Source organism: Oxyura jamaicensis, chromosome 1, assembly GCF_011077185.1.
Source record: "Oxyura jamaicensis isolate SHBP4307 breed ruddy duck chromosome 1, BPBGC_Ojam_1.0, whole genome shotgun sequence".
In the NCBI taxonomy this organism is placed as follows: domain Eukaryota; kingdom Metazoa; phylum Chordata; class Aves; order Anseriformes; family Anatidae; genus Oxyura; species Oxyura jamaicensis.
This window is the reverse complement of record NC_048893.1, coordinates 69,740,543-69,764,714: the sequence shown is the minus strand read 5'-3', so window position 1 is coordinate 69,764,714 and position 24,172 is coordinate 69,740,543. Positions and strand designations below refer to the sequence as shown.

The 24,172-nt window shown below is 37.9% G+C and overlaps 1 protein-coding gene across 1 annotated transcript in view; it reads right to left on the bottom strand.

The window, feature by feature from the left end:
- The window catches only part of LRP6 (LDL receptor related protein 6), a 128,108-nt gene that overhangs the window by 68,719 nt on the left and 35,217 nt on the right, over window positions 1–24,172 (bottom strand). The window contains exon 3 of the mRNA XM_035308723.1: window positions 8,140–8,337. Coding sequence (XP_035164614.1) covers window positions 8,140–8,337 — 198 coding nt within the window. The remainder of the gene's footprint in view (window positions 1–8,139; window positions 8,338–24,172) is intronic.

Below are 24,172 nucleotides of genomic sequence, written 5' to 3'. Positions count from 1 at the left end.
AAAATGAGCAGGGTTAGTAAAGACATATGATTAAACAAAAAAATTAAATCAACCCTGCACATGTGAGCAATTCAGTTATGCAGCTTGAGGATACAGCACCTGGACAAGAGATGCTGCTGAGCCACTGCAGGCAGGCTTGTGGCAGAAACCCTGTCCACCAGTGGGGCAAGTTCTATAATTGGATGCACATCCACAGCCTAAGCCAGGGAGGACCAACCACCATGCCAAAAGGGTTGCTCAGAAAGCACAGAAAGGACCGATGCTTGTTTTCACATTCAGACAATCAAAGATGCCTTAATTTGACAAAGCTAATCCAATTCTTCAACAGTAAGGTACAGTGAGACACCTACATGGAAAATGTAAGTGAATATATAAATATATATACAAAAATACATATTCACTTAAAATATAAATATTTATATATTCACTTTCATTTTCCATACAAGTGTATCATATACATACATATATATATATATCCACACAGATATTTACATATGCATACACAAACATATATTTTTAGGACTGCACTTGCTACTTGAACATCTGTTTCAATAAACCAAAGAATGAATGTAAGTATCTGATTTTTAGGCTATCATAGAATCATTGATCTGGGGGAAATAAAGAAGGACCAATTATTATTAATAGAGGTATACTTCCATCTTGCTTGCTGAAAGATTTGGAACAGATTAATTATGTTTGCAAAACTGAAGAAATACATTAATTAGATATACTATGCAATCCCTATAATTACTGACTGAAGATTACAGTTTTAAGCAGTGAGGAACTGGGATAGGAGCATAAAATGGAGTGAACATTTAAGTTTGCATTTGTAGTTCATCGTATGATGCTCTAGTGGTACTAAAATGAGCAGGAGCTGTCTGTAGTATTTATTCCAAAAAAGTGTACAACACTACCTCTTCCTGCTGCATTTTCTTATACTAGTTTTACTCAGGCAGGATACATCCTTGTTGGCACCTAGATATGCATTGAACACTAAATGTCTGAAAATAAGGAAAAAATTTATATCACAACTTCTTTCCCATAAAAGTTACCATACCGAGATCCAATGACAATACAATATTAAAAGATGGAAATTCATACCATCCAGAGTTAAAAGCTTTCTGATTAATCTATATATTGTTGAAAAAGTCTTTAAGGGATGCTCATATCTGCATTTACTAAATTTTCATTTATCTCCCTTCCTGCACTATACCAGGTACATTTTTAGTTAAAAAAATATCTGTAGGCTACGTTCTTATCAGGCCTTCTTGGCATAAGAAAACAAGAAACAAAACAAAACAAAACAAGCAAACAACAACAACAACAACAACAACAAACAGAACAGAAATTCACTTTGGAATTTCCATCATATTTTCCTTTGTGGACAACAACAAAATGAAAGACGTCTTCTGAACCTTGCTTTTAGTGTTCATCACGTGTTAACAAAAGCATACAACAAACAGGTTTGCATGACGTAAATTATAATGTTCTATGGAAAATGTTTCTCTCCGTCTAGATATTATGTAACAGCAGAGCATTCAGGAAATTCCAAGAATTACAAAGTTATGACTTCTGACAACTGGAAATATTAGCAAGTGGCCAAAGCACTTGCAGGATGAATCCTGCACACCACCAGGTGAGGCAGGGTGAAAAGCCAACCAGCTGTATGACACCGCACCGTCCCACGGCTGCCACAAGGCAGGGCTAGGAGCTCTGATTCTCTCAGAAGTTTCAGAGGTTTCCTCTTCTGCCAACCAAACAAAAACATCTCTAAACCAAATTTGGAAAACTAAGCTGGAATTTGACCATGCATGCTTGCTTAAATATTCCTATCAGAATACAAGCCTGGTTCTAATTACCTGAGAAAGTAAACAGGAAACACTACTTGTGGGATATACCAGGGTCTTTCAAAACCAAAATATTTTTCCTTTTGGCACTTCTTTAAGCTGTGATTGCTATGCACTTCCAGAAAGTACACATTAACAAGTAACAGGTCTAGCAACAACACTTCAAACCCCAACTTCCATTAAAGTTTGAAGAAATCAGTCAGAAGTAAAGCCGTAGTTGAGTAATGAAGTCATGCTGTGGGTCATTTTTCAGTCAAACACCGTCATGACATGCATCATAGATGAAAGGCCTCTGGTAATAGGGGAGGAGACTGGAAAGCTGCAGGAAAGGCGATGGAGTTTGCAAGGAGGTGCACACGTTACAAGGAGGAGTTTGCAAGGCAATGGAGTCTGCAAGAAGGTGCCACTGGCTGCACGTGGCATATGTACTGCATAATCTGCAGCTGCTCTTCCTTTGCTTTCAGCCCAGCTGTGATCCTGAAGTAACTGCATATATCATCTCAGGTCTCAGAAGCAACTCTGATGAGCTGTGGCATTGCTCTGCCTGGGCTCATCGCCCTGTACTATGTATTTTTATTAAATGTCTACAAATATGCAGAGGCCCGTGAGCTAGTGACTCTAGCCAGACACAGCCTATGCATATCTATCCTACGCGCACAGTCAACTATAGATGTTTCAACGCTCTACCTTCCCAGCATTTTATTTCAGAAGTGCCTTGGGGAAGAATCAAGAGATTCATTCTAGTGCTGTGTTCAAATAATTTAATTAATTCTGCTTTGGCAGGCTTCTCTAGCAGCCTTAATTAGGTCATTGTTTGTCTTCTGCACTGTCCTGTAATGTGTTAATGAGGTATTAAAACAGACAGACTTTTCACTGCAGACTGTTTCTCCTCAGTGACTGAAGTTATTAGTTTTTTTCTCATGGAAATATACACAAAGGTACAGTACTTTATACTTTGCACATAACGTTCTATACTGTACACATTATACACAAACAATTAAAAATAAACCTTTCTAAATGCAGGGATACAATATTTTTAGCTTTTCATCAAATCTGCAACTAATGATCTGGCAGACAGACCTGATGTTATGCTTGAAAACAGAAAATATGAAAAAAAAATATCAATGCTTGAGTGCATTAAGACATTCACCTCCTTGCAAGAGCTCCCCAGCTTTCTGACAGTTGCTGAAAGTATGTTTTTTTACAGTGGCCTCAAAACCCATCTCATTAGCACAAACACTTCCTGGGGGACCTTGTAAGTGCATTTCCCTTCAGCCAGTAACGTGTTAACTTATTAATTAGAACTGCTGCTGCAGGGTAAAGGAAGAGAAAATTAATTCAAGAGCTGCCTTAGCAGGCCAACCTATCTCGGGTACTCTACTCACAGGAGAGCTGTCTGCAATTCAGTTTTGTTTAATTAGTCCCACAAAAAGCAACTGTTCACTCTGATAAGAGCAGGGCAAGAGCTGGGAAAAAAATATCTCTTCTGTGCACCAATTTAATTTTTTAATTATTGCATTCTGACATGAAAAACTGCTTGTTCCTTTCTCTCCCTGGCAAACCAAGGGCATTAGTCATCAGCTTCTGTGCTCTTCCTACTGAAGTAGCCAGGGATAGCAAGTCCCAGGGCTGGCAGGTAACTATAGATGATCACCGTAAAATCTGCTGTACAGATCTCCTCATGAATTTATAATCCTGACACATATTTACTGAGAGCTACTGCCAGCACTGTTACAACGCTTCCTAATTTTGATGCAGAGGCTCACAGGCTCTAGAGGGCTTTATTTAGGTCCTACCTGAAGAGGTGACAAAAATCGAGGCCTCCTGTGTTTGTCCCCCTGCATGTTCCTCCCACCTGCCTCCTTTACTCTTCCATTATCCAGACCACTGCACACAAGAAGCCAAGCATTCATGCATATAAATGGCCTTCTCTGACAATAAATTTTCAAATTTTAGTTCTTGTGTATTGCCAGGTAAAGAGATGTGATAGTCAGTTTACAGGAATAAAGAGACAAAAAAAGTTATCATTTCTTATAGTTATAGAAATATGTCGAGAATGTTTCCCTTTTACTCATTCCAAATATTAGAAGTCTGAACATCAATACTTCAAAATTTATCTGTGACACTAATTAAAATCTTTTCCTATTTACATTGTATTTTCTCTCATCATCCAAACCACAAACGCAGTTTTCTTTGAACTGTTTGAAATTCCTTTTTGATATAAAGATGTTAGTTACTGCTAAATTTCTCACTCCCACCAAAGCAGTTAAAACTCCTGTCATACCGAACTATGTGTAGCTTTTACAATCACACCTATCTGCTATAGACTCGCACCTCACACTGTGGATCACTGAAAAAAACAAACAAACCCGAGACATACTTTACTCATCGGTTTCCTGCTGTAAGTTAACAAACCTAGTCAAAGCCAGAACATTAACTTTATGTGCATTTACAACAATCACAACATTTGTTTTAATCAGGAATAATTTAGCTAACAACAATAAATAAATACTTTATAAATATAAAAAGAGCAGTTAGAATAATGCTCTATCAAGATCAAATCACTAAAACCAGCAGATTATAAGGAAGCCAAAAAGTCTGTCTCAAATGAAATTACACAGCAAGTGATGATGTCCTTGTCATTCGCCATTCTTAAGGAAAATTACTTTAAAAGGTAGCCCTCTTAAAAAGGGATTTTAAAGGTGGTGGTGGAATAGAAAAAACTGGCCTAATCCCATTATGTCATCCTTTCATGTGAAATCAAATACCATACAATCATTCTGGGTGTGTCTGTTAAGCATCCATCTCCTCCATGTCCATACCCAATACATTTTGTATCTCTTGGTCAGACATTCAGGAATGTAGGGAATCACAAAAAAATGCTTCCTTAACACTTGTATGGCTGTATAGGTACAAGGGACCCTGAAGTATGTGACCCATCTGACCAGAGACGAGCTGAAATAAAGTGCCCAAGAGCAACTTGTCCAGCTGCCAGAATTGTCAGGAGTGCACAGCGGACAGTGACAGGAAGCAAGAGATAATTTTAGGTGAAGGTATACAAGGAGCCATGGGTGCATTAAAGGATTGCAACAAGTTCCACAGGGGGGAAAAAAAAAAAAAAAAAAAAAAAAAAAACACCTGCTTAGTTTTTCCTTTTTGGGTGTGGGGATGACTAAGAGAACAGACTGAAAGGATTGTCCCCCCTGCTTTAAAACTTAGAGGGGTGATCTCAAGGATTTTTTGTATGTTTGCAACAGTATATTTTGTTTTTAATATTAGATAATCAGTTATTGACAAAGATGAATAAAGTAATGAGTTAAGAGATAAAATACATAATTGGTTGTTCAAAAACACCATATTGAGAAAGGTGAATTCTGTTGATTAACCAAAAGACAATATATAACAAAATTAAATCACTTTAAACAGCCACATTTTTTTCCTAAGATAAACAGAGGCTGAGGTCAAGCAGAGAAAAAAAGAAAACATAAAAACCACTGTAGAACAGCTTAACTTCTGCAGTTCTTTCCTTTTTCCCCTATGATGTAATTGCAAAGAATAATAATAATAAAAAAAGCTTGGATACAGATGTTGAATATTTTCTGAATCTTCAGAACTTTCTCAGATGCCTAGGGAAAAACAGGTGCTGTTAGAAGCAGTGTGTGCTTCTGAGTGCTTAAGGGAAATCATATGCACTTCCCTCTCTAAAGACTATTTTCCCCTTCTCCCCCTCAAATGGTAACATATCAGCACAGTTCCATGAAACATTACTGATAAATTTCAGTATCAGTTAAAAATATTTAAATGTTAAACTAATTATTTTGGTTTTAATGCATAAAAATAATCAGGATATCTACAATTTAAGTTACTCAGCTATGCAGGTCTTTATTTATTGCAGGTTTCACCAATTCCAGAGAATTTACCCTGGAATGTGGTAAATGATCCAGGCGACTTTGCTTTCCGTGTCATGAGAAACAACCAACCGTTAGATACAACTCCCTGCAGACAGACAAGGTTGGGCAGCCCCTTGCACCAAGAAAGATCTGCACCTCAATGGCCTCATTTTTAGTATGAATCACTTCAAGATTAGCCAAAGGCAGGGAAGGGGGGGGGGGGGGAACACAATTAAAATAGAAACAAAATACCGAAACCAAGAGTATTTACACTGCTGTGGAATAGATTACCAGGAAGGGAAAAACTGCAAAGGAATCTGTAGCAGAACACTGAAAATGCAGCAGTAACTGCAGGAAATTTCTGTGAAGCCAGAAAGACAGGAGACACTAGATAACACAGGGAAGTTTATGCTTTGTGGGAAAAACATATAGCTTTGGATAGTGGTGGTATCAATTTTGATCAGTGGAATCTTTACACATTGTTACCATTTCAAAAATCATCTCTGCGTCTTGCATCATGTCACGAAAAGCAGTACAATTTATTGCAGAGCCTGATATACACACACAGGGCATCAGCCAGAATGCAGCAGCATGTTGTTGTAAAAAGATGGCCCTTTCCATCTCATAAATGGAAGACTCCAAAAAGAGTGACTCAAGAATAAAACAAGCCACCTAATTATCTTGTGGGACAAATCCATCGTGGGGTTTCTTCAGGTGGGACCATATCAGTAGCCATCATGAAGTTGTGTTTTCTTCTCATTGTTACTGTTTGGGTTATTCTGGTTTTGTTGGTTTGTTTCGCTCCTTTTGCACCAACTGTGAGTAGTTATAGTCATATAAGAAAGCCACATTTGGGCTGTAATTTTTCAGGTGGCAAGCTGTCACTGAGACCCATGTGTGATCATTTCAGTTGAGATGTGTCTTTTTATAGTTCTGTTACATATCTGGTTTCATGACTCTCCATTCTCATCAAATGAAATGTAATTTTTTTTTTTTTTTTTTAGCCCCAAGCCATTTTTACCTGGAACACCCTAAAATCTTTTTCCCTGTTAACCAGTACCAATTTAAAAAAAGAATAAAACAGACAACAACAGACTCAAGTTATTACTGTATATGACAATTTCTATCCATTTCTCTTCATTACTTGAAAACTTACAGGACTGTCTTCTTTTCTTAAAGCAAGTATCACTAAGAAATCTCTTTTAGTACTAATAAGTTTGTTGTCTTTTGAAATAAATAACAAATTAAGGGCTACCTTGAAATTATATACCCATGTCTTCATGTTTTGAATTCACAAAGCTAGTTATAACATTTATACCTAAGCACACAAATTTAAAACTGCATCCAATTCCTGGTACCTTCTCTAAATTAACACAATTACAAAATTACTGCATGAACTTTTGGTCACTTAACAGGCAGGCATTAGGAAGAAAATGGCACCACCTTTCAAACCAGCACTACAAAAAATCATGGAGTTCAAAATAAATACTTAAACATAGTGGATGCTTCATACGTGCTGCCTATGCTCCTACTCAGAAGTAAACACAAAACACCTATTTTGTCAATAAAGCGTTTTCAGGGGAGCCTAAATTCTTGTGCCAGGTTAATGGCAAAAGAAAGGACTAAGATGTTGGAATGAAGAACTTAAGATACTTCATGCCTAGATAAACCAGCAGAAGCAACACAAGAATTTGCAAAGGATAACCTCAAAAATCATATCCCATATGATACCAGAGCACAAGCTAGCTGAATCATTTTTGTGCAGACAGTACATAACATAGCTCTCAGGCAATGAAGAGCATCATCCTCCAAATTAAGGATAAATGCATATATACGAAGTATCAGTTATACCCTTAATTAAGAAGTAAACACCACTGGATCTTAAAGGATTACATCATCATTATAAAACTGTTAGAGAAAAAACAGCCATTTTAGCATAGTTCTCTGTAAAGACTTTTCAATTTATTTCCCAACCCCTAGGATTAATAAAACTGAAAGACTTAATGAAACTAAAAGATCATCACCTATAATGATCCACTTTTTCAGGTTATTTTCTGCATTTCTAAATATCATGGTAAGAAAGGAACAGAAGACGTATCAAAAATGGAAATTTCTGCTAATAGCCTTATACTATTAAGAATATATCCAGGGATTCCTTTATAGGACTAGTTCTGAGAAAAGACTTAGTGAGTTACAGGATACCTCAAAAGAAGCACACATTCAACTTCACAGTTCTGGAAAAGGGAGAATGGGGAAGGATGAGAGTGCCTGATAGCACTAGTTGGCTTAAAATTTTGCAAGTGCTAACATGCCAATTCCCAGCAACAGAGCTTATGATACTGCTTAAGCAACATCTTCTAAGAAAAGCACAGAATTACATAGACCAAACAAAAACCTCTTACCGATGACTTCCATCGAGATTTGATTTGTGGATGAAATTCAGTTTAGCATCTGCCCAATAAAGTTTCTGTTCCTCATAATCCAATGTCAATCCATTTGGCCAATAAATATCCGTGTTGACTATAATGGAGCGGCTTGAACCATCCATCCCAGCACGTTCTATCTTTGGCACTTCTCCCCAGTCTGTCCAGTACATGAACCTATAATTATTTAAAAAAGAAAAAAATTGTATAAATCTACAGTTGGAACATTGGATACAACTTTCAGTAAGGCAAGCACTCTCTCTGTTTTGCAGAGACAGTGTTTCCAGAGCTCTGTTCTACTGGGTATGGTACACGTCCTAGAAACACAACAAAACAAAGTCACTTTAAAAAGTGGAGAAAAGCAATTTAATCCATAGCACTATGTCAAGTTATACTTCCAAGTGAAAAAGTTGGAGATATCCAACAGAACTTGACAATAAACTCAGAATTTAACATTAAACAGCAAAGATGGATATTACAGTCATAAAATAGATTCTTCAACATGGGTCAGAGCATTAGGGGTCAAAGAATGATTTGTAGCTGACATAGCTGATGCATGTAAGCAGTTTTGATCGAAAGCCAATTCATGTCCTTTTTTTTTCCTCCCCCCAAGAGAAATTTACAAAAAGACAGCTAAGTCAACATATTTAGAAGCATAATTTTCACCCACTGATTGGACAAAACACTGTAAAATCTTCTAAGACTGGGGAAGCAAGTTTTAAAATGTGTTAGCAAGTATTGGCACATGTTTAAACATTACTTAGCAAGTGATGGGGGGAGGGAACTTAACTAGATGCATATAAGACTGAGGTGAAGCTAGGGAAATCACTTTATTATGTCTGTAGGCTAGTGAGAAGGAAGAATATTTGTTCATTTTCTGCAGGTGGTAGAAGATTGATTTACTTTTCTGGGTTGTTAACAGAATGCAGAATTAAACAGAAATAATATGTAATGTAAACAGATTAGACAAAATATGTCAGTGAAGCTTGCTCTGTTTTGTTGTTACAGGTGGGACAAACAAAAAGCCTACTGTCCTAAATTGTTTCTAATAACCCCATGACATTTGCCAACATACCTGCTTGTATCTGCGCTCCCTAACCTGCCTCAGTCAAAACAATCCAGACTTGGAAAGATCTGAGGCCTTTAAACTAACCCAGATCATCACACAATCACAACATGTCACTATATGGTGCCCACATGTAAAGAGGCCTGGCCACCCATCCTTTAAAGAAAAACAAATGTGCAACATATTTAAGAAATGTTTGCAGATGAAGTTATTCTTGGCAAAGGTTTATTTTTTTATTTTAAAAAGTCAGGAAATTCCATGTCATATTTTTCCCCTTAATTCATGTCTACAGCATGTTTGTTTTAATGCACAGCTATATCTGTGGACAGAAATGCAGCTGATTACCACAAATATTGCCCTATTCAATCCCAAGTGAGTCATTTTTTATGGAGCAACATGCCCGTCTTAGAGCACTAATATCTGAAGAGAACATGTGAGATTTCTGTAGACATGATTGAGTGCTATAGAGAAACTGTTTTCCTGCCAGTAAGAAGAAAAAACAAATAATCTTCAGATAGGTAGCACAGTAGCAAGTCACCTGGTCAAGCTGTGCAATAAAAAGAACTACATACTTGAAAAAAGAAAAGCTAAAAAAGTCAGGCAGCACTTTGCCAGAGGGCATGTGTGAGAAAGAAGAGAGAAAAAGAAAAAAATATTTTAAACTTATTTAAAAAGACCCTTCTTTACGCCAACTGTCACTTCCCAGACTTCCAAATACTTCATCAAGGTTAATAGGTTCCAAGGTCCTGGCCACCCTGCTAGATCGATTTTTCAGGCTGGAACAGAGAGCTCATTAGTTGCTGTACAGCCTTGTCTTCTTCCATGTCTCCTTCTCACCTCTTATGCACACTACAATTACTCAAGCAAAAAACAGGTAGGGGAAGTTTGGCCACAAAGAAAAGCCTTCCCGGACTTCACAAAACCAGCCGCATTTCATTTGTGAGAGGAGCACACATGCACACAGCATTTGCTTTAAGATTCAGCAACACTTCCAATCAGTTCTGATGACCTCTGCTCTGTTTCTGCAAGAGGTTTTTCAAGAGTTTTTTGTTGTTGTTGTTCCCTTCCCCCCATGATCTGTTTGTTTTCCACCACCTTGCTTGAAAGCCCACCGATTTTAATGTCTCCATTAAAAATCTTTGGAACCAGTTATGCTCCAGCTGATGGCATCAAGGGCCATGTTTCATTTGGGAAGCTGGACATTTCCTTGTTGCAGAACTAATGGAGGTTATACCTCGATGGCCTTTTCTTTTAGTAACAGCTGCTTTTAAGCAATTTCTTGCAGATCATCTTTTGCTTCCAGTACAGTGCTTATGTGTCTATGAAGCAAACTGGATTCAAGGAACAGGTTTGGGCTAAAAAACAGTCATCAGTCTGAATGCATTCCAGTGCACAGCTCTATAAACACTTGCACACAGACTGAAGGCTTCTGTAGCTGCCTAAACGAGCACCAGTGCCAACAATGCTCACCGAGCTCTGATTTCTGTTTCTTATTCAGAAAGTGTCCTTAAACCCTGCCCCACAACAGCTGACTGAGTGGCAAAGGATGCCGGAGCGGGGGGGGAGGGGATGGGAAGAACTGTTTAAAACAACTGGAAGAAATGTCCCCATATAACCAACCACACTTTAGGTTACCTGAAATTACTATGAGGCAAGGAAGACCTGGCTAACAGCCAGGGTGTGGGCAGCAGGCAGACCGACAGATGGACACAACTGCAAATTCCCATTACTGCAGAGATGTCTCTACAGATTTTTCCATAGAGATCTTGGATCCCTCTTCCAGGTAATGTCAAACTGCTCACATCTGTGCAGTACCAGTTGCTCCCTTCTGGAAGGCTTACAGATTCTTGTTGGATTATATAATGGTTGGTAAGTGAGCCATACAAAGACCATGCAGAAAGAAGATGTTAGGACGCACATACTTACTGAATGATGGTAAGCCAGCCATACAGACAAGGAAAGGGTCATTCTTCCTCCCCCCCTCCTCTTCAGATATATTGAACTATTTCCATTAAAAACAAACAAACCAAACAAGCAAAAAAGCAAAGCCCACAGGATATAGCAATATATTAACTGAAACAGACTATCTTGGGCCAACTTATGTCACTCAGCAACTAAAGACTACAGTTTGACTTGCTGGTTTTCTCACCTACTTATACCTTGCTAGAAAATTTAAATCCAGGAATCAAGGTTTTTAACTGTAGCCCAGAAGAGTAAGAAATAAAAAACATATACACATAGCATATTTACTCCCTAGTGGTTCAGGCATGGAATTTGTCTCCATGCCAGGTAATCCTGAAACCATGAGATCCTGAGGGCAACAGACAAACAGGCTGCAACTGAGGTGAGCAAGCCTGCTTGGGTCTAGAAACAGAAATGCTTTCACATGCTTCACTCAGGTTAATAGTTCTTCCAGTCAGTCGCAGTCAGGCAGACAGTATGAGGGCCTGGGGACTTGTCCAGCCGCCTGTTCCTGCCTCCTGCTGCAGGTCACCCCCCACTGGTGGCAGCAGCGGGGACACCAGCCAGTGCCTTGCTCCTGTAGTTTAAGTACCAGCTCCTTTGGTCAAACTCATCTTCACAGGGAGTCTGAAACTAGGATGGAGAAGTGATAGTGTAGCAATGCAATAAAATGTAAAAACTGCAGAGCTGAATAAATACACCCCATGTCTAAGGATTTTCAAACATAGAAGGCAAATTTCCTTACTTAAGAGTACAATACTTAGAGGAAAAGCTTTTATTTAGTATCAGATCATCCCAAATAGAGCCAAATCTCTTTTCAATCTAACCTAAAAAGATATACCACAGCAGATTAAGAATAATATATTTCCTATTTAAATAATCAACCACTATATTTTAAAAACTTTGTTTTTAATTTAAAAAATATGCATTTTTCATCCTGTTAAAAGCCACGCACATCAGTCTTAAATAGCAAGACTTCAGAAATAGCTGCAAGCTGTTACAAAAATCTAACAGAAAAACAACAAAAAGTGTATTTTTATTTTTGTACTATTGTAATTTTAATATTAGGTACTGTGTCAGGAAATAATACAACCCCCTTTAAAGGATTAAGGTACATCAAGTATTTGAAATATATTTGTAGAAAAGAGGAAAGTTCCTAGACATTACTGCTTAGCTGGTATTTTGACTGTGACCCAGACATTGTTTACGGCTAATCCAGTTGTAAAAACATTTATCTTACAGGATTATACCAACTATAAATATAATGAACAATAAAAAGTTTTGATTGTTTAACCCCTACAAACATTTTTCTAAGCATCTCACCTAAGTAAGGTGAAACAGGTTCTAAAACTTCCTCTTAAAAAGGCATCAGAAATCACTACATGCTCTACATGTACAGCTCTAACTTGCTAGTTGCGATTTGCCCCAGTTTAAAAGGTTTTGCCATTGTAAAAGGAAGGAAACAGCGTTTCTTGGTTTCACTCCGAGAGATGAACAAAGACAGTAAATAATACAGCTGCTTTAAAAAAAAAAAAAAAAAAAAAAAAAAAGGAAAAAAAATTAAAGTCTGGGCACACTGAGGGTAGAAGATTGCACATATATAGAAAAAAGCTTGCAGAGTACAAATGCTGAGTCTAAATGCTATAATTTACCGGTGATTTCCGATGGTACTCACACCAAGACAGAAATTCATCACCAGCACCCATTGGCTTTGCAACCTTCTGATCTGCAATGCTCCCCAGCAATGATGCAGATCATTTCAGCCCTGCTAGCCCACATGAAGCTAGGCCCCTGCCAGCCGTATCATTAAAACCCAGGCCCACATCGAGATGCACACAGCTGTTTCACTCATTGAGCAGAGATACCATACAAGACACTTAGCTGATTTTAAGGCAGTTAATTGGGACACCATACAGGGCAGGCAATCGTTCACCTTCCCCAGCATTATTCTGTTGGAAGAACAGCCGCTTAATTGGGACAGACAATTATTTGGTGAGGCCCTTCACAGTCAATGCTCCAACTTTGCAATTATGCTTGTTTGTGTCCCTGACAGCCTCTAAGCTCTACGGGGACACAAGCAGCCACCCAGCTTCAGAAACAGGAAAGGTTTCAGAAGCTCTGCAACCTCTGTGGAGCTCGTCAGCTCTGCAATGGACCTTGCAAAACTCAGCATTTGGCCTGCTCTGGTTCCACATTAGCAGCACTGGCACCCATCTAATGAAGAAAAATTAAGTTAAATAATATACACAGTTTTCACAAAGTACTCATGTCTGATATGTGTTTGGCTACCTAAAACAGCTCTGGACTTTAGAGGAAGAAATGTCTGTGGCCCTTCATGACTTCAGGAAGAAACAGCCTAAACAAGAGACCATTCAAGTGTCCTTAGCAGAAACTTCTCGAGGAAGGCTCACAGAGGCATGGAAACTGCAATCCAAAAGAACACTGAAGTGTCGAATGAAACAGAAAATGGAATTTCAAATGGACTCTAAGTACCACAGGAAGGTTTTAGCATGAGGTTTCTCAAGTGATTACAAAATTCAGGAAATACTTTCAAGTCCTTCAAAAGAAACAAAAAATGCACATCGCCAATTAACTATAGAGATAATTCTTCGTAAAAGAGAGGAATAAATACCCCTTCAGGATACGATCAAGATAAACACAAGAGAGATGTTCTTAGCTAACCGAGAACTGTAGTCTTTTGTAATAGTTTGTCTCTATGAATAAGTATAGACATTAGTTGAACGCTATTTTCAGAGTTGCTCTACCGTCATTTCCCATGTTAACACTCAGTACATTCAATGGCAATTTTTGTGCTAGATAATTTACCCTACGCAGATTTTCAGCTCCCTCTCTACCATCACTCCTGTATGTGCTAAGAGCAGCTATGTGGGGAATGGGTGTGAAGTAGTGAGCTATGAACATCCTACTACATTGAATTTCCTTCCCTTAAACTTACTGGCTTTAGGAGCCCACAGGCTCCTACCAAAGCTGCAGTTTCTCATTTCAGCCTGGCAGAGGTGGCTTAGAACCACTTCTCTGGAGCATCGGTACATACACTGGACAAAAACAAAACAAGATTTATTTCACTGAAAAGAGAGTCTTTTGTATTTCATTCTCCTCAAAAACATCAATGTATCTAAGCAAATGACTAAAAAAGTCAGATGTGTTCAAAATGCTTGCCAGGCAAGCACCATCAGACCACGCTGCTGCTTTTTAACTCCCTGCCCCCTTTATCCCCATCCCCTGCTTGCTGGTAAAGGCTGGAGGCCTGACATACCTTCACAAGCACTTTCTGCCTCTGCTACTCCATTTCACAGCCCAAATTATTAGTGCTCAGACCACCAAAACTAGAGAGGAGTCTGTCCAGCCACTTTAACACAAAGACTGGAAACAGAGACATCTCATTCTGCCATGGCTGCTAACAAAGCAGTAATGCCTTGCGGAAACACACCTCAGTAATGAATTACTGTAGCCTTCATAACTTATCTCTCAGGAATCCTAATAGACTCAGACAACAAATTAAGAAATCAATGTGAAAAAACCCACATGTGGATGTCTACTGTACGCTAGAAAAAAAAAAAGTATACTGGAGTATGTATATTTCAACTATTTTTCTTTTTACTAAAATACTTTTTTTACTAAATACTTTTCCCAGTATACTCTACACTGGTTCCTTATGAGAAATAACCTACTCTGGTGGCAGTACTATGCAAATGACTGCATTTATCTTAGTACCACAAGCAGTACACTCATTAGCAAAGACCCACCGGTAATCAGTATGGCAATATGAGGACTTCCACTTAAGAGCTGGCTTTAGATTGCTGCTCAGACCTAATCAAGCAGGAGAAGGAAAATTATCATTAGACCTTCCCTTTTCCTGTAATTCATTTCTAAAATAAAGAATACATGCAAATACTGCCATTTTTGAAAGAAGAAAACGTATGACGAAGCAATCAGAAGCAGATGCTTTGCTTCTAACTCACTACCAACAATACAATATAGAACTAGAATGAGATTTTAGAGAGTGCTTTCACAAGTCCTAAAAAGAAAATACTAGAAGACATTCATAAGAAATCAATGTAAAAGCACAAAGTTATGTGATATTCAGATTTCCCATACAGAAAAAAAAAAAAAGACTTCATATGCAAAAGTATCTCTCAGCCAACATTCTGGCTGTTTTCAGGTATTCTGGCTTAAGGAATATACTGGACAGTCTGACAAGAAAAGCACAGAGGGGAGATTGTTTTTCAGTTTCACCCAGACATTTCTGAGAGTCCATGGGAAGTAACATTTGACTTAACTGTCAAACATACACTGATACGCTGCAGAATCACGTGCCTATGGTTGTCCTTTCAGGCACAGATCCCAAGGAAAAAGAGAAAGAGGTTCATTAAAAAACAAGCTGTTTTTGCTGAATGTTCACCAAGGCAGAATTTCAATTGTTTGAGCAGGTGGAAAGGTCTCTTGTGTCTTGAACTTGTAAATTAACCTTTCCTATCTCCAGACACAAAAGGTCTAACAACATGGCTTCCACGGCTATGAAACAGAAGCCATTTTCTGGTTTAATATAGAGCAAGCAGGAAATAAAGCATGTCAGAACTCAGCAGCACTTTAAAAAAAAATAATAAAAAAATGAACAACAATTGCCCCAGTTTAAGCCAAATTAATATCCAAAGAAACAACTTCCTCTCTCTGTTACCTACTTAGTACCACCACCAGACCCTAGCTGACTGCAAGATGGCAGTGAAATGCAGATGTGGGCTGGAACGCTTCAGCCAGCCTTTTGTGCAGGAATTGTCCCAGACGTCATACACCAGACCCCACAAAGTTCAGCCAACTTTTTAGCTGCAGGTAAGCCAAGAAAAAAATAAAACATAAAGTTAATGTAACAGGAGATGGATAAATTAATAATATGAATACTTTTGCCTTCTAACATACCTTGGTTTTTCAAGTGTATCAAGAAATTTGCAGAGGAAAGCAAACCAGTTGGCAGGTTTTGACAGACTTTCAACAAACACACACAGAAACCGGAAAAAAAAAAAAAAAAAAAAAAAAAAAGCAACTGTGTGCTGCAGTCTCTCGAGAGGCTAGGAAAGAAACAGGGCCAGGGCAGTGTGCTGCACCTGGGTAGGTCTCTGAGCCGAGGAGTCTCACAGTGGTCTGTTCCACTCAGTCCCAAATGCTAGTTGCTGAGCATTGCCCAAGAGGAGCCAGAACAACACAGAACACAGGACACAGAACAACCGGTTTCAGACGGCTGTTCAAGATCCTATTAAAAGATACAGATGCCCACACCTGTGAACTGAACAAAATTCTGAAAGCAAGTATGAAAGAATATTTGGCCTCATTGAAACTACAAATGGTGGAGAAAAGTGAGAAAATGGTAGGATTACTGCTCACCATCTTTTCAAGATAAATTTTAAGTCCTTTTGCACAACAGAAAATAATTTGTTCCTTTACAATGACTTGTATTAAAAATACAAATATTTGCACCATAAAATATCTAGTTTTTAAATAAGAAGTTAGAATTCAATAATTTCAGTGAGACTTGGGCTGAAACTAGACACATACAAGTCAGCTACTAAAATAAATGTTTCAGTTTCTGCTTTGACACACAAGGATCTTGTCAGTTAAGTCATAATCAAACTTGTTTCTTATCTTTCAATAAAAAAAAAAAAAAAAAAAAAAGGAGAATTCTTGTTCTCATCTCTTTACACATCCTGAATACAGGAAGCAGAGAGAGTGTTTTGTCTCAAATTGCTTAAATGGAGCAGTGGATTTTCCCTGTTCTTGTATCTTAAACTGAACACTAGGAACATACCTACTTCTCCACAGCACAGTCATAAACCATGATGTGTTGCCTAGTACATGAAGGCAAGAGGGAGAAATCTCATTTGCCATTTTGTGCTGTTTCTTTCCAGCAATAAGTCATCCCACTACACATCACTGTGTGGTATTAAGAGCTACAGACTCCACCCATGGTACTACAGAGCTACATAAACTGCATTCATGTTACGCAGAATTTGCTGGTATAACGATCCCAGCAATCCTTAGTGCAGACACAGTGCAATACAGTAATTGTTTTTATTCAATACCTACTCACTTTATTCTCTATCAGCTGAAACTGTGGAACTGCATGTTCAGTATCATGAGAGCCTTTTGCAATTTTTCTCAGTGACTTTTCTGATCAGTCCGAGTAAGTCTTTCATCAGTAAAATATCCCCATTATAATATCCCCTTATTATTCAGCCCTTCTGTCCACACAGTTATCAGTTAGATCATTTTTCAGTTCTTGATTCCTGGCCCCTTCAAGAAATTCTAATTCTAACTTTAATGTTCTACCAAACCAAACTGGCTCAGATCCTTCATATCATGTCTCTAGCAGGCTGCTAATTCTCTTTTCATAGTTTCCATTGTATTACATGGTGTGGAAATCAGGCTTACTTCTATGTAACCACCATTCCTTAGGCCTCTTTTATTTTATTTTTAAAGTGAATTGATAATGACATTTAGGCGTTCAGTATATTTTCAGTGCAGTTCCTGCCCTTGTGATTTGTTTTATCAATTTGTTGATATGGAAACCAACTTGATGCCCTCTGTAAGCAATATGCAAGCAAATCATTCATTCATTTCAGCTTTTCTGAAATAGTCTTATTTGCCTTGAATATATTTTTTTCCTTCTATACTTTGATCATCCACTAGACCTTCTTGAATCCACTCAATCACTTACTCTCCTGCAAGAAAGCAACATGCAGCAATTAGTCTTTTCATACTACAAAATTACCAAAAATAAGGCCTTATTTTTAACCCATCAAAAGCTGCATAATGTTCATGAAAAAAAAAAAAAGAACAAAAAGAATGGGGAAGGAGATCACTCTATGAAGGATAAAAAGAACAGAAACAAAAGAAATCAATGTAATTAATGCATAATGAGGTGGCCCACGTTACATTGGAGATTTACTTAGAGCCCTTATTCTGGAGATATAAAGCTAGGTGAGCTTGGCTTTTATTGCGAAGGAAGAATGTTTTCACAAAGCATTTAGAAAGACCCACTAAATGTGATCTCAATACAGGCCAAAGGTTTCTCACTCAGATGAAATAAACAACCTTTCATTTTTATACTGAAAAAGAAAAAAAAAAAAAAAAAAAGAAAAAAGAAGAAAAAAGATAATTAGCTGAGATTTCAGAGACTTCTCACATTTTTTCTAGGTTATAATTTGCAATAAAGTAAGACTGTTTCTACTTTTTCATTCCTATTTTAAACAGTTCAGTAGCAAATTCTCAGATTCACTTTTTATGGAAAAAGTGGTTTTATATCCAACACTAACTCCATTTCTAACTTCAGAGTTCCAGATGCGTAAGTACTAAATATAAATGAAAACAGCTTTAAATCCAAGTCATCATCATTTCTCCCTACAAGCTTCTTGCAGCTCATTCACCTGCTCTTCTGGAAAGTTCTCTTCCCTATTTTCACCACAGTATTTAGAAGATACACAGAATGGGAGAAGGAAAAAACAAATACTAGTATCACATTTTAAACAATATAACTAGATAAAACCATGAGTTTTGAAACTAAGTTGGTGAATGGGAGAGGATGGACATGACTATAGAAATGATACAAGGATATACTGACAAATGCCTTGGGAACAGAAAAGCTACTTTTGTTTGGCAACAATGTGAGGAGCTACTATGTACAGAAGCGGCCTCTACAGGTTACACATCTTATAAAAATCATAGACTTCCATTATCAGGAGAAAAGCCATCTTCTTCACATGAAACTCTAATGTTCACATAAGCAGAAAATAAGATTCCAGCAATAATTTGCTCATTTAAATAATACTGCTTTCCTGTCTAATAAACACCACACCAAAAAGCTGATCCATCTGATTACAGTTGTAAGAAAGCTTTTGCCACTGGCTTGACACATCAGGGCTGCCACTTTTCCACCTCTCTGCTGTGTAAATGCAGAAGGTGGACAGAAGGATAACTGGCACACAAGAGCCCATCAGGATGCAATTAATGAACAACTCCTCCTTCAGTTTTGTGAAGCACAGAGCATCTTCTTGCAGTGCACCAGTCCAAAGGTAGCACAGGCAGGGCCCTCTTGCTCTTCTTCCATGCAGAAACACTCCAAAGAGGTGAAAAGAGGTGCTGGTGCCAAGACAGCAGGAGAAAAATGTACAGTTGTGAAGAATTCACAACTATTATGCTGGTACAGAAACAACCCACCAAGGCAAATCCTATTGGCTTCTCTTTTAAAAATTTGATGTTTTACTTAGGGTTTACCTCCGATCCCCTGAATCAAAATAAATAAATAAAATTGCACAATCCAAAGAATGCAACACTAGAGGGTATTGAGCAAGAGAAACCATGCAAACATAACAAAATCTGTCAGATTCAAAGTTTTCCTGCAGAAGCTATTCATTTGAGTGGTTTTATAGGAAAACTCAGGAGTATTTTGGAGTATTTTAACAAAACAATGAAGTCATTCTTTGCATGTAACTTGCAAAACCAGATGTCACGGTAAACAACACTAGCCACATATAAAGTAAATTATATGCTAATACATGTAAAACAAGCAAAGGAAAAACCTCAAAAACAAATAGACATCTCTTCTATATCTAAATATATTGTAAACTTAGAGTCTAGTTCTGTAGAGACTCACTGCTTACATATATATACAAAACTTTCTAGCATACAATTATACAATATGAGAAAGCTGAGAGTCCCTTATCCAGCTATAAAATGAACCCAAGTTCTCCACGTAGGAATATAAAATGGCAACTTTAAACGTGTGATTTAATCTGACATAACATTCGTTGCTGTATTTGCGCTCACTACATTTAATCTATTAAAGTCTGCAGGAAGAAGGCATACAAAAAACGAAGAGCTAAGAACATTACACTTGAGCACAGCAAAAGCCAGCATGCACAGGTATGGGAAAGCACCCTGAGCCAGTGGGGGAATCCTGCTTATGGGAATCCAGGAGCACAAAAGGAGCTCAGACACTAACCCTGTTTGAACAGGTTGTGAGAAGGGGGGAGATAAGTTTTAGAAGAAATAACCCTCCCTCCCCCCCAGCACACACACACACCCCTCCTTCCCTACCCCATACTTTAAGGCTTTTAAAGACTTTAAAAAAAAAAAAAAAAAAAAAAAGCCCACCGAGTTACAACTTGTTCTAAAAGAAAAAAAAATAGTGCCTGCTACATTTGTATTTTAAGTATTTTTGTGGATACTCAGCACAGTGATGGTTAATTCATTTTACTAAGCATGACACATACACGCCATAAGTTATTGTTCAGAACAGCACGAAGGTGACGTGACACCACCACTATCAGTCACTATCAAAGGGGAAGGGAAAAAGGCATTCTCCCACATTCAATGGGATCTAAACCAGCACAACATATGAAAAATCACTTTTGTTTGTACATAGATATTTATCATTGTTGCAAACTGATTTTTAGTTTTGATTTTGCTACAGGGCCAAACTTACTGTTTCATTCCACAAAACAAATATGTTCAGCTAACTTGAGAATAAATATTTCAAAGAATAATTTAAAATGTGTGAGCAGAGAGAAAACTGAGAAGTTCAGGCCTGGAATGCTTTAAAACCTGCAACGCACAATGCCACAAAAGAGCAAGTGATCCATGTGTATATATACAGCTAGGAACTGCACTGCTATTGCACCCTGAAGCTGCTGGTAGTTTTCATCTTTTAAATTTGTTGGTTCTGTGATGCTCTCCTACCCTTACATTTCTGTTTTATTTTGTTATCAGACTTCTTTTAATGGGGAGAGACCTATAGAATTCTGTGCCACCCTGCGAGCAAAATACTGTGCAAGTTAAGTGGAGAGCATGCTCTGTTCTTTATTATAAAATATGCCACTCAGAACCTGGCACAGGTTTTAAATATAAGCCCAGCATGTGGAAGAGACCCTACCAGCTGGGAAGGCAGCTATGAAGAAGGTTGAGTCGTGAACATATATTGCAGAGAAACACTCAGATCTTGCCAAAAATGCCTAAATAATTTACTTGAATGAAGACAGGAACAATGAACAGGAATCCATAGGCTCAGTAGCAAATTCAAGAAGGTAAAGTATCCTAACATAACCCCCAGCACAAGAGCACTTCAAGAGCAAGCCACAGCTAAGCAGAAGCAACACCAACTTAATTACTAATTTAGAATCGCTAATCAAATTCACACAAAAATTGCATTTAAAATAAGTCACTAACGTAAACCCAGGTCACATTCTGACCTGTAGCTGTTACACTAGATAAGATCTACTATAATGTATGACTGTTAATTTCTAGGGGTGGGAATGCAACGTGTTAAAGATACTGGTGTTTTCAGCAGCCACACTGCTCTGTTTTTCTTGCCACCGATACGCAACATAGTGGTTTCAGTCTTATTTCTACTATAGGAATTGTTCTAGGGGGAAGAATGTAAGGATATGATTTTGTCAAATTTCCTGCCAATGAAACTGCACTTCATTAGAGTTTCCCTGCTGTTCACCTTGCAACTCTATATCCCTATTACACCCAAAAGCTGAGTTTTTAGTTCTTTGTATAACACCATCCCTCTCCACAATTACTCAACTGTAACTTCTGACAAGATTTTCTCAGGTTGACTGAACTCTGCATCCATTCTTCACCAACCTAAAATTAAGCCCACCATGTAGCTGTGTATCACTAATAAACTCTGAAGCAGGATAGTACTGGTTTTGTGGGGGGGATTCCCTTAAAAAAAGGACAAAGCATTTCTACTCCAAAAATCTTCTATAAGTCACAGTTATAGTCTTAAGAGTGAAAAAGATTGGGGCAGAAAGATAGCTTCATTAATAATGGCAGCATTGAGCACAATTGCTGACAGCTTGAGATTTGTGTCCAAGCCATGCATAATTTACAGGTTTCACTTTATGTGATTTCTGTCCCAAGGCAAAGTGTGATTAATTCATCTAGGTTCTGGGTTTTCCTTTAAGCTTATATTTTCCATGGAAATGCAGTAAGATGCTCACACAACCCAAACCCTCAAAGTTTTGCACAAGCCAGCACTCATAAGAGTGCACTCAAAATATGAGAAAGAAAAATTCAAGATTATGTATGTGTATGTACGTATATTCTTTGCCCCAAGAGCTGAGCTTATGTACGTTAGGGATGCACTCAAATCTCAAATGCAATATAACTTCTAAAAACTATCTGAATGTGTTCACTTACAAAAAAATGATTTTGCTCTATATTTAATTTATTCCTTTCATATCAGGTCCAACTTAGCCTGTCCGTTCCACGGTGTGCTTCAGATAGCAATCCTTTCTTTTGTTACAAGTCATGAACAGTAATTCCTTCATGCTTGTTATCCATTTTTACCAAGGGCTTTTATCTGCTCTATTGACAATTAATGTTTAACTACTTTTCTCTGAACTGAATTTAATAACAGAACAGATCTCCAGTTATGTAAATGATAAAAAAAAAATAGTTTGGGATTACCACTGAGGACAAAAATATGTTTGAAGAACTGTACAAAGAAATTCAAATAAAAGGACAGAGGTATACTAATAATACACAAAAGTCATTGCAATGATGGTAAGACTTACCCCCAAGTGTGTAAGAAAGATACCGAATTTATTCAGGGAAGCCTTAACTCTTCATAACCTTGCTCTCTCTCTTTTTTTTTTTTTTTTTTTTTTTTTTTGGTGGCCTGCACTGTGACGCTGTCAGAACAGCTTGGCTTTGCACACTGACACATAGTGAGGGAAGACTGTGATTTGATGGCATGTGACATTTACAGCTTGATAGAATCAGGCCAGTTTGCACAAAAGGAACAGCTGCACCAGAAGGATGCATTCTGTTACTTGAGTAGAGAACCAAATGCTTATTTACCTTAACTTGCCTAATTAACAATCCAAGCAAATAGGTACTGCAGCTTTTTCATAGCACAGGGAAAGAAAATGGACTTGGCTAGGGCTAGCCCCAGCTGCTGAAGCTGCTTCTAACCAGCTCCCTACACCAGTAACACCACCATTCCCTAGCTCACAGCTCATAATTCAGAAGAAAGGGGGCTCTTAAGATACTGATACTCTTCCCACTGACAGTTTTCTAACATCTTCAGGATCAGCTAGATGAGCTGACATAACCATTGGAGAAATTGCTTTTACATGCAAGCAAGAATTCAATCTGTAATCAAGTCTTTCTAATAGCCATTTTCAAGAATAGGAGCCTAAGCCATGCTTCACAATGCTGTACACTCTCCTCTATACTCAGGGAAGCAAAGAAGCTGAACTTCCAAGTAACACACCAAATTGAAGGGCTGTACATACTGATGGCTGTATTAGCGCCTTAAGAGTCTGAGTACAAAAGTCCTCTCTACACAGAACCCTTCTGTGCCCCACTACCTTGGGCTGCAAAGCCTAACAGAAGATTTTCTGAATTTGCTTTGGAAATGAATGCTGTAACAACTATGAGGACTAGTATTAAAAGGGAAAAAATATATATATATTAGGCCTCATTTTGCTTCAGAGATAAAACAGTTATTTTAATGGAGATGAAATACAAAGGTTCTTGCCTTCATCACAGTTTTATCAGGAACAGTGCTTTAATGACCACAAGAGTCTAAAATATATGCAAGTCAGACTTGCATTACTGATTCAAGGTCAATGTCTATTAGGATGCCTCCAATGCTGGGATTACTATGAAGTTCTAGTTTCTTGAACTGTTGTAGGACAGTGAAATGACCCTTTTGCTCAGCCTTTTACACCACATGAAGAAATTATCCAATAAATTCACACTTACTAGGTTTATTTGAGTTTTTTATTATTATTATTATTTTAAACTTGATTGTTAAACTGTAAGTATTTTTTAAAGAAGAATGTATATTTTTGCCTTTCTTTTTATGGTCGATTGTGGTGGTTTTACCATGCTAGGCAGCTGAACACCACAACCGCTCTCTCACTCCCCCTCCTCAAGTGAGGAAAGGAAGAAGTAAAG